Here is a 20,284-nt window from a genome sequence, read left to right as displayed (position 1 = left end):
CAGATCTTTGACTCTCCCATGGGTTAAACCACTAAAGACATTCAACTGTTTATGTCCCGCCTCTGCTCACTTATAATCTGCACGATTAAATTGTAAAAATTGTTTTAGCCGCGATCAACTCTTTAGTTGATTAATTGGTCCGATTAATCTGTTAATCTGAGCAGCCCTAATATATATACATGGAATCAACCATGATTACCTAACTTCTAAAAGTAATAAGTTAAACTCTTGCAACTGTTTTGGCTGTTTTCTGGGTTTTTTTTAAGGTACTCACGACCACAGGGAATTCCTGCCTTGTGTGATGACTCCAGTGAACTTGGTTAGTCTTCTGGCATCCACCTCAAACCACTGCAGCGGGTCATTCCTCCCTGCACACCAGGCCCCATCATAGAAGTCATCCTCATAGATACCAGCCTGAAAGAGAGTTGGTGGTTATAGACATCAAAAGCAGAGAGGAACCCTGAAGCTGTAGTGCATTATTTACCTGAGATAATTAAACATGACTGCCATAGCAATCGGGAGGTTTGGGGACTGATAGCTTTTGATGGCTATAAGCCCCCTAGTGGCCAGATTAGCACACCACCACGTTTCAGGTAAAGCTAAAACTAATGTATTTGACATTTCTCCTTAAGCAGAACTGGCATGATTTTGCTTTTAAGGGTAACTGTTTGTTGCAGCTTCCCTGTCTGAGTCTGGTTACTTCTCTGGGGACACTCAAGTTGAGGTCTAATTTAGGGCACTATGAGACTTTCTGTCATATAAACACAAAGACTTCTAAAATGAACACATCTTATTCTGAGGGGCTTAGTTCATATTACAAAAAACTGACTCAGCCAATGTAAGTGTGACAGAAAGAATGAATCTTGGTTATAAATCTCCCTCCTGACCTGTGAGGGCGCTGTGTAAAGGGAACAGAGTGCCCCGGACTGGATGGTCAGACAATTCATTCCAAGGGTTAAGTGGATGTCGGCCATCTAGAAAGGAGGGGGAGCTACAGTACACCAAGTCATCGCTCCAGAGGGAAAGTGATGTGGCAACCACGGATTGGAGTAGAAATGGTTGCACTCGCTAACCAGGGGGCATGACTGACAGTACAAAAAGGGACGTGGCTAGATGATCTGTTCCTTGTGTTATAGTTAAGCTGAAACTGAGAAAGGAAAACTGTGATTTGTTTGTTGAGTCTAATTGTATTGGTTGTTATTATTAGATGGCTAACACTATCCAGAGTTGTCGCTACAGGCCAGCACTAAACTCCGACAACACTTCACAACTGTGCACGAATAAATTGCATTTCACCACGAGCACTTTAGCACTTACTCTGGACGTGTGTGTGTTCTGTTGTGTTTATTCTTTCAAACTGTGTTTATTATTTGGGACTGGAAACCCATCGTTTAGAACAGTGCAATACACATTGCTGTGTATTGCCTGGGATTATTCTTTGCGGTCGCCAGACTGGGGTTATAAATAAACGTATTGTTTGGACCGTGAACTTTGTTGTCTGTCTTCTGTTTCGTAATCACATCACCAATACACCTGCACACTGCAAAAACCACATTGCCACACTGAGTCAGACCTGGAGTTATGAGTTAGAGCCACCTGGCGCCAGTCAAAATACTAGCAGCAGGAACATAATCCAAAACATTCACACAAAGGCCTGGACGACGACCTCTGTGTCAGCAGTAGGGTAAACTCTGTTCCAAAAGTGGTAGAAAGTAGTTTTTAATTAAAATGTTAGTGCAGAATTCAACTTAACTTAATTTGGGGGATAATACTGGCACCAAATTACATGATTTAAGATGGTGTCAAGACCCCACAAGCAACAGTTAAGTTGCAAGAAACTTCCAGTCTTTGAAGCCTGACCTTCAGTTAGGTAAGCAGCCAGTGACAGTGAATAAGACGTGGGGGCATGTGAAATTTAAATTCATACTCTGTAAAATAACACCTACAGCTATTATATTCCACACTGACTTGTCATGTAATAAAAAATACAATTTGCACTTGACAAATTAAATTCTTACTTCCAGGCCCCAAGGAATCCTTCTTAAATTGTTTTTTTTTTATAATAACGACTGTCACTGTAAATATATAAATCGGGAAAAATAGATACTAATCTGCAATTTACTGTTCCATAATGTATTTTCAAAATAGACCCTTTTTCACAGAACTAAGCCTACATATTCCCTGCACGGTAATGAAATGTTCTGATAGAAAACATGTATCTCTCTTGTTTGAAGAAGATGGTACAATTATCCACGCTTAGCAAAGGTTTTGTTTCCATGTCTTTCAACACACATCCCTGGAAGACAGCTCAGATCGTCAAACTCTGGACTTCTAAAGCCTTTGGTTCCAAGATGTGTTTCTCTTGGTGGGTGTAGTTTTAGCTGTGTTGCCCCTTCTCTCTGGAACTCCCTGCCCGGCTGCATTCAGGACTCCACATCAGTGTTGAATTTGAAATCCACTCTTTAGACACACTTGTTCTCGGCAGCTTTTTTACAGTGATCCTGTGGACTTGTTCTTAAACTTTTAATGTTTTTGTATTTATTGTGTTTTATGATATTAGGCACTTAAAATAAATTGTTATCAAGAAAAATGTGAAAAAAACACATCCTATAACAGCTAATCACACGCTAATTAAAATAAAAAAGCACATTAGTCACACATTATTTGTTAACAATGTAAAGACACTAACTGCTGTACCTGCCTTGCCTGCATCTATTACACTTCATGTGGGAATCATTAGTTTAATCCGTTCCAGGATCATGCTATCTCAGTGACCGAGACATGTTCCAGACTAAACATTTTATTTGATATCCTCATTCGACTGTCTCTGTTTTACAGGAAATGGTAGCTTTTTTGCAGAGGCCAATTTTATTACCTTGCAGGGAGAATGATTTTTTTCCGTTTTGTTTTTACATCTCTGCATTAATGCTATAGTTTTAATGATGAATTTAAAATGTTGAAACCCGTGAAACAGATTTTTCATATTTCAGATTTCCTTTAAGAGAGCTAATACCATTTCCTTTAAATGATGGTGCTATTCTCTACATACAATTAAAATGTATAAATGATCTTTAGAGAAAGTGATTTTGGCTATAATGTTCTGATTTCAAGCCCAGGTTTATTTCACATGGCAGTAAGGTTTAATATAATTAGTGCTCTTTTTATTCTTTCAAAAATAGCATCAATATTAGGTTTTCTAAACATTTTTTTTTTAAATTCAGGACTGTCGGTTTTTTTTTCAATCGTAGCCTACTGCATAGTAGTAGTTTCTGCATGTGAGTTGAATTGTACTATTTGTAGTTAAAATAATATAGACTACTTATTGATTACTAAAAAAAAAGCTATACTAATAACGTGCATCATCTCACATTTTAAATATTCTAATACACTTTACTGTGATCATGTGATTGTGGAGTTTTGCTTTTGTTGTCGTTGTTCTGGTATGGTTGTTGCACCATAAAGACATAACTTACACTTGATCACACGTGTGCTTGCAAGAATAAGTGGAAAACCCATTTGTCACTGTTGTTCCATAGTTAAGGAATATACAACATAAACGTTTCGCAAGTAAATCTGGACATGTATTGTGTCCCACATTTTACATTTTAAAACTTACATACTATATGAAAATCTATCTATGGGAAACCAAAGTCATACAACAGGATTATTGTAAAATTGTGGAACTTTGGATTTTTTTCTAAAGACCTTCAAATAAAAAAGATTTAATATCTCAAAAATGTTTGGAATACACATTACTGTTCTTCGTCTGAACGATTTATTTCTTTAACCCAGCCTGTTCTGCTACGTTCCCGCTATCCAGTCGCCACAAGCGAAACGTTTTCCCTTGTGGCTCAACTATTTTTCCAGAAGTTTGACATGGTGGCGAAGGCTTTGAAAAATGTACTTGTGTAGTTTGATTTCATTTTGCCAAATTAAAGCTCTTTAGCTTGACCATGTTACATATGCATGCCACAATGCATTAGTAAGACCTCATCTAGAATACTGTGTTCAGTTCTGGTCATCTCGTTACAATAAGGATATTGCTGCTCTACAAAGAGTGCAAAGAAGAGCTACTAGAATTATCCCGGGTTTAAAAGGCATGTCGTATGCAGACAGACTAAAATAATTGAATCTATTCTGTCTTGAACAAAGAAGACTATGCAGTGATCTGATTCAAGCATTCAAAATTCTAAAAGGTATTGACAATGTCGACCCAGGGGACTATTTCGACCTGAAAAAAGAAACAAGCACCAGGGGTCACAAATGGAGATTAGATAAAGGGGCATTCAGAACAGAAAATAGGAGGCACGTTTTACACAGAGAATTGTGAGGGTCTGGAACCAACTCTCCAGTAATGTTGTTGAAGCTGACACCCTGGGATCCTTCAAGAAGCTGTTGATGAGATTCTGAGATCAATAAGCTACTAACAACCAAACGAGCAAGATGGGCTGAATGGCCTCTCATCTGTAAACTTTCTTAGGGTCTATTCTAATGATCTAAACAGTGCCGGATCTAAATACTATTGTATTTTTTGTATATTAATGAAGCTCTAGTTTTCCCCCTGGGTGATTTATTATGAACATTATGTAAAAATACAGTGAAGTGATCATTGAAATTGACCAATGAACAGATCTGTGCAATCATAAACTGACAGAAACCTCTGGGTAAAAAAAGAAGATTACTGTTTGGAAGATGTTTTTAAAGGTGAAATAACCATTACTGTAGTCAAACTAGACACTAAACACAGAGAAGCACTCTTTTCTGTATCTGTAAGTTGGCCTCCTCTCGTTTGTAAACTTTCTTATGTTCTTATGTTCTTAAACGTTGTGTTGGCGGGAGGACAGAGGCTCTAATTAAAAACAGTCAACAGACAGCGCTTCTTGTAAAAAACAAAAACAGAAAAAAACAACAAACAAAAAAACCACATGGCATCCAAACATGGCATTTTTTTCTGCGTTGTTTGCTATTTCTTTAAAATGTGTTGAAATATATTTTGGAAAGAGTAACAGAGTGGATTCGAAAGAGGAATAATTTAATAAAATAATAAACACATTTATTAATTTAAAAAGAAGTATTCATCTCACTATGATTTATTGAGTTTTAATGTCAGAATCGGTGCAATATTAATGTCAGTATTCACAGGTGAAAGAACACGGTAAAAGAAAAAACGTTTTTTTAAACACAGTAGTGGCTGTACAATTCTACTAATGTTATTAATCACATTAGTACTATCTTGTGTAACTAAAGCTGCTTAAGTTTTTCCAGTGTGGCTAAAAAATGTTATGTTACTTTAGCCACAGTGGCTAACTGAATGAAAGTCTTAGAGGGCACGTAGTTATGGTATAATTATAAAGATCTGCAATGGTGTTGGTTGTTACAGAGCTGTGTATCAGGGGCGCACCCAGGATCTAGTCTCATCCGTCAACAGGCAGGAATGTGGTAATAAAGTTCAGTGAAGTTCAATCTCGTCTCCATGTCGCATACATTACACGCACCAAACTAAAGCACATGCTGTCACAACCAACCCATCGAAGAGTATTGAGAGCTGAAACAAGTATTTTAAGCAAAACAATTTCTCACATAAAGGAATAATCAACCGTGTTTCACAGGATTATTACTATTTTGTGGCCGTTACGCAAACTGAAAACACAGTGTAAGGGCCTGAATACAGTGTCATTTTTCCAGGTAACAACATAACGACCCGTTACGCTCAACAGCGCTGGTGAGAACCCTGCATGTGAATAACAGGCTCTTACACTGAAGAGGTCTCCTTATGTGCAGCTTTGCTCCACAACATATCTCACAAAACATATTTCAGGGGTAGTATTTTTAATTAGAAAAAAAGAAAAAAAAACTTTATGTGTCCAGCTATTTATGTACAGATTCTACTGAAAAATCCCAACTGCATGTATTCTTAGCCAAAACAATGTTGGGTTGAAATGTAGGTTGAAAAGTGGAGGTGACAACATACAGCATTTACTGCAGAATATAAAATGTAGTCAACCAATGTATTACCCTGTTGTAAAATAAATATGTTGCCCAGATTCTGTGCTAACAATCTCACTCTCACTGCAGTATATTCAGTCAGAACATCATTTCATAAGCATGTATTACATCATTTTTTATTCTTGCTTATTTTTATGGTCGACTCGGTGCTGCCTCTAAATTTGTATTGACATCTCTCCACCTGCACTGAGAGATAGGCAGGAGGGCAGTTTGACTGCCAACACCCCTGGTGAAGACAAAATGTGTAGGTCAATAGCCTGGCACAGACTGCAAAGAGAGGGAAGTTTACATTTACCTGGCTTGAACACTGTTGGTAGGACTTACCAATGTCTGCTTTGGTCCAATGTCTGCTTGACTTTTTGTGATGGTTTCCTGTCTGAAACTTCGCATAGTTTACATTCTGGAAGTTTCTCTTTAATAGTAGGTAACTAATTAATTGTCAATTGTTCTAAATACCATTTTTGTCTACTGGCAGCAGGTGGTATTGTAGTTATAGAGCCCATTTAAGAACTTAAATCCCGCACTGTTCCTATACAGTATATCTAAATAATTGCTCTACCTGTAGTTGTGGTGTAAGAAAAACTCAAGTACCGAATGCTGCAAAACAAGGATGTAGAGGCCTGTTCAGCTGCCATTTTTATTTTATCATACTTTTTTTTTTATAAAAATGATAACAAGTTACTAAAAGTAAGATATAATAGTCTACAATATATTTAGTATGACAACAAAAGCCAGCATTAGGAATATATAAGAGGTAAAATACATCACAATTTGGGACATGTGTTACAAAGTGTATGCTTGTTTGAAGAATGCATTTGTCCCTCAGCTCTCATGGAATAAAGGTGTATAACAGCGTGTTTTCTTTTTTGCAGGAAGTAAAGTGTTTTCTGTTTTTTTTACCTGAATATTAAGCCTCCCCCGTTGGGCTCCCAAGCCGTATCGTTTGACTGTTGAGGCGTGCAGCTGGAAGTCATCAATCCCTAAGGCTTCCAGGCCCATAGGAGGGCACACTGTCAAAACATTAGCATTACAATGAAAAACAACAATAACAAATCTATTTAGGATGCCCTCTGAGGTTTAAAAAAAATGATAAATTATAATTTTAAGGCCATTTATCTTGTTAAAAATGAGATACAAAGGTCAGATCATTCAAATGAGTGAGGTTTGAATAAACCTAGAGTAGGATTTGTGAATATTCAGTTCAAATGCATTATCGTTTCCATTTCTTTTATGAGTGAGACTGCTAAAATTGAGGCTGAAAAGTTCCTAAAATGAGTGAGGCTCATTACAAATGAGTGAGACTTGGCATACCTGCCCAATCTGTTTAATATTAAGAAAAACAAGTGGATCCCATTTTGCTATTTATTTGTTCTGCGTTCCTGGTTTTATTAAGAAAACTGAGTCGAGCAATATTTTTAAACATAGGCTTAAAACATATATCAAATTGTTTGGCCTTTTACTAGTGAGCAGTTTAGTTTATTATATTTTTGTAAAGCACCTTGGGATGCTTGTACATCAAGGATGGTGTGGTGGGGTTTGGTGGGGTGTGGTGTGGTGTGGTGTAGTGTGGTGTGGTATGGTGTGGTGTGGTGTGGTGTGGTGTGGTGTGGTGTGGTGTGGTGTGGTATGGTGTGGTGTGGTGTGGTATGGTGTGGTGTGGTGTGGTGGGGTGTGGTGTGGTGTGGTGGGGTTTGGTGGGGTGTGGTGTGGTGTAGTGTGTTGTGGTATGGTGGGGTGTGGTGTGGTGTGGTGTGGTATGGTGGGGTATGGTATGGTGTGGTGTGGTGTGGTGTGGTGGGGTGTGGTGTGGTGTGGTGTGGTGGGGTGTGGTGTGGTGTGGTATGGTGGGGTGTGGTGTGGTGTGGTGTGGTGGGGTTTGGTGGGGTGTGGTGTGGTGTAGTGTGGTGTGGTATGGTGGGGTGTGGTGTGATGTGGTGTGGTGTGGTGGGGTGTGGTATGGTGGGGTATGGTATGGTGTGGTGTGGTGTGGTGGGGTATGGTGTGGTGTGGTATGGTGGGGTGTGGTATGGTGTGGTGTGGTGTGGTGTGGTGTGGTGTGGTATGGTGGGGTTTGGTGTGGTGTGGTGTGGTATGGTGGGGTTTGGTGTGGTGGTGTATAAAGGGGCACAGAAGTGTAAACTGCAGAAAAAAACTATCCAATTAGATTGCAGAGTTAGACCTGTTCCTTTACAATACCCTGGGCATCTCTGTGAGTAAAAACGAAAACATTCCAGGATCATTTTATATATCCGACAAAAAATCTCTAACATATTTGTTGAGCATTGAGCACCCTTTCTACATTTCCAGCGTGCTCTAGCAGAACAGATTTTTTTTCAAAGTACATTTATTGTGGAATGCATTCCATTGGGTAAGTAAGCAGACAGCAGTTTAACAATGAGGAATTACTTTATTTTCTTTTTTTATCTAGTTGACTTTAATGCTTATTTTCCCCTTAACACTGAATACACCTACTGCCAGCTATGCTTGTATGAAATCATGGAAATAATGCACTTTCATACTTTCCTATTCATTACTTGCTAATTATCCTGTAACTCATGGGAGTGGTTTAATACATCATTGGACCAGATACATGGGTATTGTTATCATATTTTATTATATATATATATATATATATATATATATATATATATATATTTTTTTTTTTAAATATATGTATGTTCATTTGATAAATAAATCATGTAAGAGAGATCATTTTTAATTAAAATCCCAGATCTCAAAGAAGAAAAACAATTCTTGCGTGGCACTATAAAGTGGTTCAGATTTAGAAAAACGACCGTGTATCAGTGCAAAAATAACTAAAGATAGCTGCTCAAAATTCCACGAAAACATATTCTTAATTTGCTGTTGATTAAAAAGTCCTCCAAATGAACAGCCCCGGTTTGTCTTTGAGACAGAAAGAAACTTGACTTCATTGCAAATGCTCAAGAAAGGCCTCATTAATTTGGGTACTTCAGAATGTTTTCCCCACAACCTCACGTGGAGGTTGTCTGTTGTTTCCCATCACTGCCAATGAAAATATTAGCACTGAAAGTTCTCTCCTACCAAAATACTGTAGACATCACATCATTAGTATTTATAGAAAAGAAAGAAACAAAGGTCCTGAACAAAACAAAGAAACAACAAAAAACTTCAATTGTCACCAACAGTTGTGATTAAAGATGTTCATATATTGCAGCTGTTTGTTGGGAGGCCTTAAATGAATAGAAGACAAGGTTTGGAATGTAGCTTCAAAGATCCCAGTCGTAGATTAATCCCAGCAAGTTTGAGCATCTGTATTCCAGACTGCCTCAAGAAAATCAATGACCACTCTGTTACATGTTTTTAAGGAATGGAGCATGATTAAGAACAGGGGAAGATTCTAATTGCAGGCATTGGAAAAATGTCAGTTGTGCTGTACAGATTTTTAAAAATCACTGACAACGTGATCACAGAAACTCTCTTGATATGAAAGTGGAACAAAGTGCACGCTATAGATCAGGTCACAAAAGTTTTTCATGAATTATGAGCAGTTAGTGTATGTCAATGAATATCCTTCTCATATTAAACAAACCCGACCGAGCCACGTTAAACCAAACCAAACCAGAAACAGCAATTACGCAATCTGTCTGCAAAGTACCGATTTATGATTAACAATCTCAGAGGCGGAGAGAAATCTGAAGCACTCTAAACGAGCAACAGAACACCAGTCCTTTCAGTGGTCATTTAACTGGGAGATGAAGGAGATTCCTGTTCTATATTCTCCCTGGTTGTAGAGCAAGGAGCTATGTAAAGGCTGTCATTCAGCACTGCTACATGACACAGAGTATCAATATCAATATCACTGTTATTGCACCAGCATGATATCTCAGCACAAGGGAAGCAATCAATACAATCATTCCAGTTACTGTACTGCAGTCCTCCGTTTGGTATTCTGGCAGAATTTTTTAATCTGTGTGTGTTTCCTCGAGATATCTCTCCAGCTCATACTTAGTTGCTTTTAGTGTGCCATTTTTCTCCTTGGTGAATAATTTCTTTGCAAATTTGAATGGGTCTTTATAAAAGTTAGTTCTCGCACACTCCTTCTTTTTAGACCTTTCTGTAGGCGCTCAGCTCTGCGCAATGTTGCAAGCTCATCTTTTATGACCCTTTGTAATAGATTGAGTGCCTCCTTATGACTTTGTTCTGCTCTCCTCCATTGCTTCCTCAGCTGCCTCCTTTCTCTAACTAAGAGCTCAATCTCCTCGTCTAGACTTTACAGGAATAGTTTGTACTTTCTGCAAACTCCAAACTCCAAACCTCTCGCTTCCATATGCGTAGATGGTATCCCCAAATTTATCCAGCTTCTTTTCAACTGTTCCACCTAACCGTTCCAACGCAAAACAGAGATCCATGTTTACTGTGTCCTATGTTGTTTTCTCAGAAGCTCTTGGCCATTTAACTCCAGGCTTGTGCCCATTGAGGTTCTTTTCTCTCTTACACTGGTTCATCTGACCGGGTTTACAAGGATCATTAGGTTCATCACTAGTTGTATTTATGCAAGTCCTCTTCTCATCTATGACAGGAGTGCTGATATCCTGCAAACTGTGGTTTGCTTCCTGTCTCTGGATTACATTCGACTAACTTGAGTGACTTTGTAAAAAGTACTGATCAATGCAAGGGCCTTGTAACTTCTCTCTCAAGCATTTCATTCTCCCTTGATGAATCTTCAAACCCCTAACCGTTGTCACTTTACTTCAGCCACAGACACAAACCTGGAGCTCCATGTCTTTGCTAACTGCAGCTCTTGAGCTAGTCCTTTGCAAAGTACTCTCCGTTCTCATATCCGTTTCCTTTCCTAAGTCATTAACTGTTGTCAAACCTTGAGTCATCTTCCGCCCCCACTCTCGCAGACTAGGTGTATTTTTCTCTTTAGTTTCTTAGAAGCCTTGGGTGGGTGTCTCCAGCATCCTGTTCCATTTGAGAACACACAGCTGGATACTGCCAGCTAGGGTGACTAACCCCTGCCAGCCCCAATGGGGTCTATTTCCTCCTGCCAGCTGTCTCTCCAGGCTGTCACAAGGTCTTTCCTTCGTCGCCAGCTGCACTATTCACAGCAGTCACTGGACGTATCCAGATCTTCATGATTTCCATTACATGAGAGTAGGTGTTAAAACTTCATGCTGATATTGGACTCAGCTCTCGCCAAAATAAGCACCAACTAAGACATAGCTTCTTTTACTGTAAACTAATGTGATACATCTGTATTTTCTTCCATCTGATGATGTAGCTATCCTTCTGCCTGGTGTTGATGACTGTAGTGTAATGCTATCTCCAGGGATCAGCCTATTTTGCCTCCCTGGCGCATCGGCACACACAATGGCTGCAATGCTGGTTCCAGGGATCAACCACAGTGTTTTAATAAATACATAAATAAATAAATAAATAAATAACAACACATATATTGAATAAAAGCATTGGAAATCGAATGTCTGTACTCTCACAGGGATCATATATGCTTTCAAGGCCAGTGCAGGGCCATTTGTACGGCAAACACCTTTCACTGGGAACATACGGCTGTCAAAAAGAGTAAGCTTCTCGATACAACCATTGTCTAAAACGAAGACGTAAGGCTTGAAACATCTTGGCAACTTTAAAAGTCTTAGAATGCGCTCAATTCAGTGTTTTACTGCAAACCCCAAACAAGGAAATGCTTTTCATTGTTTTTAATCAAATTAGAAGCAGCTGTACACATTTTCTCCACTTGATTACCCTGCTTTCCATTTGTCTGATAACTTCCAGAAAGGACATAATGATATACGTGGAGGACCTATTTGCTTTTCCATCTTGAAAACCTATTACTTTTTTCTTTTTGTTTGTTTGTTCGGCTTGCAAACATTAATCACATAGTCATTAATTATGAGCTTCAAAAATAGCTAGCTCAGATGAGTGGAAGAACTACATCTGCTGTCTGAACATTTGTCATTAATTCCATGACAACAGCTTCGGTTAGCAACTAAAAGCCTAAAAATGCAAAACCAAAGACACGGTATTATTATTATTATTATTATTATTATTATTATTATTATTATTATTATTATTATTATTATTTATTTCTTAGCAGACGCCCTTATCCAAAAAATACATTTCAAGAATCACAGTACAAGCTGACAACCAGTCCTGAAAATAAATAATACTATATATTTTTTTACAGACATAACAATTGCCACTACATTTGAGATCATATTTAATAACTTCATGCATAAGGAGGTAGTCCTTAAGGTGAACATTAGGTTTCTCAAATGAGAATGTGAAGACAAGTTGCTAAAGTTTGTCTAAACGTTATGTTAAGATTTAGGTTTGGAGTACAGTTAGTGGCAGGGTGTTTTTTTAATTTTTTTTATTAGGGATAGGTTGAGGGTTAGAGACTGTCAGGAGTAGGGATATCATTATGATTATGATTTTAAGGTGAGGCTTCAGGAATCTGGTGTTATTGCAAACGTGAAGAATAAGGTTATGCCTTTAGTAAAGAACATGGAGAAAAGCTTTAAGATCAAGTCATCCTATTGCTCTAAACACTCAGAGACACATGCAGTATAATCTCAACTGAAAGAACCTACAAAACTGTTGGCATGTACTGTAATGAGCAAAGCAGGTTTCAGCAATAGGAGACACCCAACACACAATGTTTAAATTATGAACCAAATTACAGTACTCACAAACACAGAGAGTCGCTCTTTACTCACCCTCTCTGACAGCTTCATAGTGGACCTCTCCTTCCTGGCTGCCATTGGGGCTTTTCCAGTTGCCCTTTTTGTTCTTTTCATTTTTTTTGTTTCCACTTTTAACTGTAATTAAAACAAACAGAGTTACTGTGCCTGTATGTCTTTATGTCATGCACAAAGGTTTTATTTATTTATTCATTTATTTATTTTAATTGAGATAGAAGCCAACCAAAAGAGAAAATTGGCCTTCTGTGAAGTAAATGTACATGTGAACCATAATTATTCCATGCAGACTTGTAAGCACACAGATTTCACACAAGTCGAAACTAGCTAGAATTAATTTCAGCAATAAGCCTTGGGCCTTTCTGTCTCTTTAGTCTGGAAAGGTAGCGTGTACCTGTGTAATCCTGGATACATTTTATTGTGTCTTAATTGACCCTCCAATTGACAGGACCTTCACACAAGCGTTCCGAGTCCACAACAAAATGAATCTAAATGTAATCATTGTAGACAGCTGTGTAACCAAGGGTAAAACAATTAATTGACCTACGTGCTCTGCAAATCTTTCAGCTGTACTGCTGCACAGGATTTAAAAATAGTTCTGAAATTATAAGCCTTTGCAGAATGCATTATTGCTGATCACAGTACCATGGTTGTTTTATTGTTCATTTTATAATCTTGCAACACTGTTTTTGACCGTTTACCTAGTAAACTAAATAAAAACTGCCTCATAAGTTCATGCAGATATTTTAGATATGTTACTGTGTAGCCCACTATCATTTCCAGTGGGGTAATACTTAGCTATAACATTTTATAAGTAACTTGAACTCTGCAACTGTTGAAGAGCCAAAAACAATTAAAAAGGTCTAATTAAGCAAATGATCGGTTCAATTAAGGGTCTAGTTAAGTAATTGAGAGCTCAGTTGGAATGAAAACCAGTAGACACAGTGGGTCCCCAGGATCAGGGTTGAGAACCACTGTGGTAGGCTGTATAATATATACTGTCTTGTACAAGGCACTATTATAGCAAGTGCAAAAGGACATTTTCAGAGATTAATACAATTATTGTGTCTAAAGCTAACAAGAAACTATTTATGTATCTGTCCCTTACTGCATCCAAGCTGTTCCCTGCTTGGTTTATATATATATATATATATATATATATATATATATATATATATATATATATATATATATATATATATATATATATAAATTGTATTCCTCTCAGCAAATTTGCCTTTTCCGTTGCACTTTCTTCATAATAAGATCGTCTTTCTTTGAAAATAAATACATTATTTTTATATTGTTTTTCAGTTCTATAATTGCAGCAGCTGTCAATTGTCAGATTAAGGGGATTGCAACGTTAACTTGTGGAGCGTGGTGGAATTGCTGAATGTACTTGCTGCCATACAAATATAAATTGGCTCATGGAAAAATATTTTTTGGTGTTCTCCAAAAATATTGTACTTCAGTGTCATTACACAGACCCTGTTACTGGTGGCAAAATGGACCTGAGATTTAACCTTGTACTAGACCTTAGACGGAGGATTGGGGACATATCTCTACACAGAGAGTGGTGAGGGTTTGGAATGGGTTACATAGTCATGATATGGATGCTGAATTACTGGGAACCTTTAAGACCCAACTTCGCAAAGTTTTGAAATCAATCAGCTACTAGAACCAGACAAACATTGATAGGCCAAATAGCCTCCTCTTGTTCTTATATATATAAAAAATCCAGTATCCAGTCTTCATCCCATATGTAGAACTCCACAGGATTTCTTTAGCTGAGTAAGAGGTATCTGTAGAGGTCCCAGAACACCTAGTTGAGATCACCCTTCAGCCCAGTCAATCTATCTAACCATTTCCCAGAGACACTTACATGGAGCAGCCATTGAACTATACAAACCTGCTACCATAATGATGCTGGAAATTGTTTAAATATGAATTACTAACTAGTTAATATTAAGTTGTTAATAATGCAACTTAAAATAAACCATTACTGGTACTTTCATTAGCAGAAAAGGTAAGCTTGATCCAATGCAATGCAAAACACATGGAAGTCTTAATAAATAGCTTTGAAATTCATTAAAGAGTAAGTAACAGGGTTCCGAAAAACATAGCGTTACAGTCCCCAGCTGTTGTTACAACTGTTTAAATAACATACCTGTAATTTTTCTTTTCATTTAACATCTTGACAACTTTTTACACTTATAACCTTAAAGTGTGTTTCAAAGCTCTTTTCAAAATGGCCGCTCTAGTACATTGATAGTGTAAGGATTATTGCCCACGTTGTCAAACAGGTAACACATCAGTAACGATCCATGATGTGGTATTGAACTGAAAAGCAAGAGCACTTGTTATGTTTTTTTGTTTTTTTTAATCGCTCTTCCTGCAGTGATTTAGAGGACAGATCTCAAATCCCAGTGCAGTAGAGCGGCCATTTTGATAAGAGCTTTGAAACGGACTTTAAAGTTATAAGTGTAAAAAGTTGTCAGGATGTTAACAATGAAAAGAGAAATTACAGGTACCTTATTTAAACAGTTGTAGCAACACTTTGGGACGTATAACACTATACTTTTCAGAACCCCACTACTCTTTAAGTAATTTGTCACTTTATATACACCCTTTGATGCCATTTTATAAAACTCAGAACCATTAGGCATACTATAAAATGCAGTTATATTTTAAAATACTATTTGTGACATTCAGGTGCTGTAATACAGAGGAATACATTAAGTAATAGTCTTCACCTGTATGATTAGTGTTTCTTTCATAGTAAAGCAAAAGCTGTCGCATGGAAGCCCTTCCGGAGGCATTATTCTCCACTGTATTGTCTGCATGCATTAAGATGTATAAAGTATGTACAGATGTCTGAGCGAGCCTGTTACTGTGGGTTCAGCTGTTTTCAATTATCTTTCCAGGAACTGCCTCCATCCTGGATATCATAGTTCTAATACTCTGAGCGGTATTAGTCTCCACTATTAAGGAAGCCTGTGCTTTGAATATATGTCCATCTCCTGTGCATCTACCGCAAACCGCATATAGCAAGTTGCAAACAATGTGCATAGTATAGCGACTGCATTTTACAAAAAGGTATAGTTCTGGGAACTAATCTAAGGTCACTAATTCTAAACTGCAGTAAATCCTTTTCTTAAGACCACCCTATATATGAACTCCTCTGCCTAATGTCACCACTTTATCCTTTACATAAAGCGTAATGGAAATTCCCTGCAAAAAAAGACCACCTGTGTGGAAAAATTGATTAGGCTGATTAGGCTGCTGAAGTAATCTTGGATTTACTTCCATGTTTTCTTTTTTGCCCCCCCCCCCCCCCCCCCCATAAGCCTTAATGTAACAGGATGGAGACACAAACCTAAGCCCACGCAAGCATGGTAACCACTACACAAATGAGCCAGTCAGCTGATCCATACCCCTTAACACAACAAAAAATGATTAAATAGAGATGAACTACTCTGGGAATAACCTTTACCTTTCAGAAGTGCAAAATCCTTTGAGTAGCAAAACATTTTTGTATAAAAAAGAGGAGGTTCAATTTGTAAAGCCTGTAAAAAATTGTCAGTGGAATATGGAGGACATTTTTTTTTCCCTTATGCCAATATGGCCTTTAACAATGACCTTCAGAGCAGCATAACCAATCACAACCCTCAATATTAACATATGTGTTACTGTTAATGTCTGACATTGGTTGTCTAGCACAAAATTGATTAATGAGAGACATATGAATCTAATTCTACTTGATCCTTGAATTACCTGGCTAATCCTAGAATTAACCTATTCCTAACCTTAACCATTAAACAGCTACATAAAACATCCTAGTCTGTCACCTAGCGACAACATTCACATTCAGCCTCATCATAAGTATATTGAAATAAGGTGCAATTTTAAAAAGTTACCTGTTTTTGCATTAGTGACTGCCTTATCTGTCTCTTTTCCCTTCTCCTTTTTGGCTTTTACCTCTTTCTTGCTGGGTTTGGAGCGTTCCTCTTCCAAAGGATGTGCCGCTACAGGTGACTCGGAATAAGGCTCTTCTGCCTCCGATAAGGAATAGTAATGCTCCCGGTTAATAATTTCCTGCAGATAGTAATCCTCATTTTCCGTCGGGCTCCCATGGGTAACATCCAACTGCATCCCGACCAAGCCAAACAGGGAAAGACTGAGAAAAGCCAAACAATGCCCTCTATTCACCGTGGGGAACATAATCACTAGGATCCCGTTACTCAGGAGGCTGTTAAAGGCTGGGCAAAAGTCAAATGAAACAGTGGGGCGGGCTCGAAAAGTCCCCCTGCAGCAGTACTGCTGCTAGTCCCATCAGCTCCTGAGTTGCAGCAGTGCTCCAGGACGATAGTTAAAAACTTTTCGAAAGCACCAAGTAAGGGATGAATGCTCTAGAGCCAGGAGGTCCATGTGATTGCTTGCAGGGAGAAAAGAGAGAGAGAGAGAGAGAGAGAGAGAGAGAGAGAGAGAGAGAGAGAGAGAGAGAGAGAGAGGGATTCTGATTTGGATGTTGGCAGGTGGTTCAGACACTAAAGCTCTTTCACAAAGCTCAGTGTTTTTTTGGCGAAATCCAGAGGCTCAACACAATTTCTACAAACACAAGGTAATCAAAACCAAATCTCTCAGAGTGCACACACTGCTACTTTGTTATACAAAGAAGTAAGGACAATTTGGCAAGCTATACTTTCATCCCTCCCCTGCCCCCGCCTCACCAGCCACAAACCCAATAACAAGATCATCTTTCCGTTTTCTTGCAGGGAATCTGCAGCTTTTGAAACACAGAGTTACATGCTCAGAGCTCTGATCCATCCACTCCATGCCGACATGGGACTGTTCTGGGATTTTCTGGAATTTCAGGAAAATCCCATGTCGTAGCAGTCTTCAAAGCCTTATATTTTCCGACCTGCAGAAGTGACTTTATTCTGTGACTATGTCCCTTAAAGCTTTCATGTGTTTTTCAGCAAACACGAATACTAAAGTAATGAAAACTAATCCCAGTCCTAGTTTAGACAGGCATGCCGAATGCCAAACTTTCTTCTCCGCCTCGCTGACAAGTTTCAGATGTCAAAACAGGTTTGAACAGCTAAAGAGAAAGCTGCTGAGCTCTGCTGTGTCAGAACTGATCAGATCACAGGGGGAACATTGCTGATAGCAATATGTCATCTTATTACACTTTCTCAGGAAAAAAAGAAGAAAAAAAATATATGCAAGCAGCGCTCCATCCACCAAGTGAAATGTAGAGCTGAATAGGAGCACAGGCCATTGCCTGGGTTTAACCGTTTCTATCCCCAAAATAAATGAGCTCCTTAGAAAATAAATGCTCATGTAGTATATCAAGTGTATCTTTGCAAAATTCAAAATTCAATGGCAACTGAGTGGAACAAAAGGAGCAACTTTATAAAAACCAAAAGAGCAATAGAAAACAGAGCTAAGCCCGAACACAATTTTGTATTGAGATTCACGGCAAATAGTGCATTATATGAATAGCTGAATGATTTGCTTCAGATTCAGGGAAACTCATAGCAAAGGGATGGGAGCAAACAGTGCTAATGACAAAAAGCAAACAGTGCATTTACCAAGATTTCTTACCAATTCACAATTTTGAGAATCTGTAATGGGCTAGGTGTCGGGTTACACATTTAAACTTGTTACAGAAATTGTGAGACTTTGCAGAATGACAAGACATATTCTACTGAAATGACATTCCTGGCCACGTTGACCTGTGGGTTTAGGTCTGGGCTCTGGGCAGTGGTCTGTTCTATGTCTTTACAGTGGGGTTCCACTGCACCTTGCAAGAGTTTGCCATAGTAAAGTTGCATGGCATTTTTGTAGTTTTCCCCATGCTTATTCTATCATGACAAACCTTCATGAAATAATTATTCTAGGAGGGGCTGTGTTAAATAATAACAACTGTCCTAAATTGCAGATTTAAAGGAACACCAATCTTTTAAATAAATTAATATTGCTTACTTTACCCCAAAGCTAAATTATTTAAATTGGGTAATTATTGTTTTAAATATGTTCATTGCAACTCACTTAAATGGCTAAAAAGTTATTTTTCTTGCCTTAATAATATAGTGAGACAAGATAAAGTAGCTATTCTGTCAAAAAGAAAAACAAACTACGTTAATGAATGACCTGCTGTGTTATCCTTAATAACCGCTGTTGTCACTGACATGGAGGTCCTGGAAATAAATATATATATATTTATATTCCAATTATGCTACTATATGTGTGTGTGTATATATAAAGTTTTTATAATGGAAGAAAAAAGATATTCGGACATTATTATATGTTGTTTATTTAAATAGAAAAGTTTAGTTAACTGAATAAGATACCATTATGGGATTTTGACTACCTGAGGTTCTAATTTGCAGGACCTGTGTGGTTTTGTACAGACCAAATAAGTAGCTTTTTCTTTGCAACATTCCAATTCAATATAAAAGAAAATAAAAAAATGTAGCAATGCCAGAATATTTGTTGTAGACACTGTACTTAGGCCCGGGCCAAATCAAAACTTTGACAACCCGCTAATCACAATTACAAAACTGTATTTAATAGCGTTTTCGTTTTATGAGTAGAAGAAATAAGATACTTCCAAAAAAAAGAAAACGCTATTAAATACAGTTATGTTAAGTGTGATTAGCGGGTTGTCAGAGTTTTGATTTGGTCCGGACCTTAGTTTTAAATCCTAATCTATTGAGTTTGAATTTCAACAGTGATGTCATTATCCAAATACCGAGAAGACAAGAGTGCTGGTTTACATAAAGTTGTGTGTGATATTAATTATAAAATCACATTCAGCAATACAATGAGCTGAAGTGGGTTGACAAGACGGAGAGCTTAGCTGCGCGAGTTGTAAGAACATCATAACCAATGTGTAATTCGGAGGGTTGCAGCTCGAGCTTTTCAGCTAACCAGTCGATCTGATTGGCTGTTTGGCTGTGTCCTAATTTGTACTCATGAATATGCATTTTACTTCTATTAATGTGATTGGCCAGCTGCAAGGCTCCTTGCAAATCACAGCCCTATGAACTCGACACAACCCTCAACTCAACTAAACTACCAGTGTCAATCACACACTGTCTGAAATAAGCCTTGAAGTATCCCACTTCAGATGCAAAAGTAAAATGCTTCTAAATACTAAATATTTTCTGGTTTTATTTCTCAGCGCTCTGCCTGTCTTTAATGTTGTAATTAGTCATTAAACCATCTCAGTTTCTTAATCATGGAAAAATGATAATGACAAAATTAGCTCAACTATTTTTCTACCTATGCATTCCTTAAACCACAATAAGGATCGCTTTATCCTCTCTGCTTGGAGATTGTAGCTACAACACTAACTGTTTCATAAAACATAGACTTCCCCCTTGCTAAACTCGTCAAATAAAATTAATAATAATTGCAATGATTAATTATGTGTTTGCATTATAAGAGCACTACTTAAAATGCAGAGCAATTCATTTTATTCCACTGCCTTTATTCTGCACATTATTTGCTGGTAGAAAGAAGGCTTAGTTAATTGGCTAGTTTCACTTTTTAATAAAAACAGAGTC

At 37.8% G+C, this 20,284-nt stretch overlaps 1 protein-coding gene across 1 annotated transcript in view; it reads right to left on the bottom strand.

Moving 5' to 3' along the window:
• LOC117414913 (inactive carboxypeptidase-like protein X2) overlaps positions 1–17,423 on the bottom strand; it is a 52,217-nt gene extending 34,794 nt beyond the window's left edge. Inside the window, exons 1-4 of the mRNA XM_034024765.3 lie at positions 16,628–17,423; positions 12,729–12,830; positions 6,907–7,016; positions 275–414 (exon numbers count right to left, since the gene is read on the bottom strand). Coding sequence (XP_033880656.3) covers positions 275–414; positions 6,907–7,016; positions 12,729–12,830; positions 16,628–16,931 — 656 coding nt within the window. The 5' untranslated portion in view covers positions 16,932–17,423. The remainder of the gene's footprint in view (positions 1–274; positions 415–6,906; positions 7,017–12,728; positions 12,831–16,627) is intronic.
• Between the last annotated feature and the right edge of the window lie 2,861 nt (positions 17,424–20,284).

Source organism: Acipenser ruthenus, chromosome 7 (genome assembly GCF_902713425.1).
Source record: "Acipenser ruthenus chromosome 7, fAciRut3.2 maternal haplotype, whole genome shotgun sequence".
Taxonomy (NCBI): domain Eukaryota; kingdom Metazoa; phylum Chordata; class Actinopteri; order Acipenseriformes; family Acipenseridae; genus Acipenser; species Acipenser ruthenus.
This window is presented reverse-complemented; position numbering and strand designations above follow the sequence as displayed.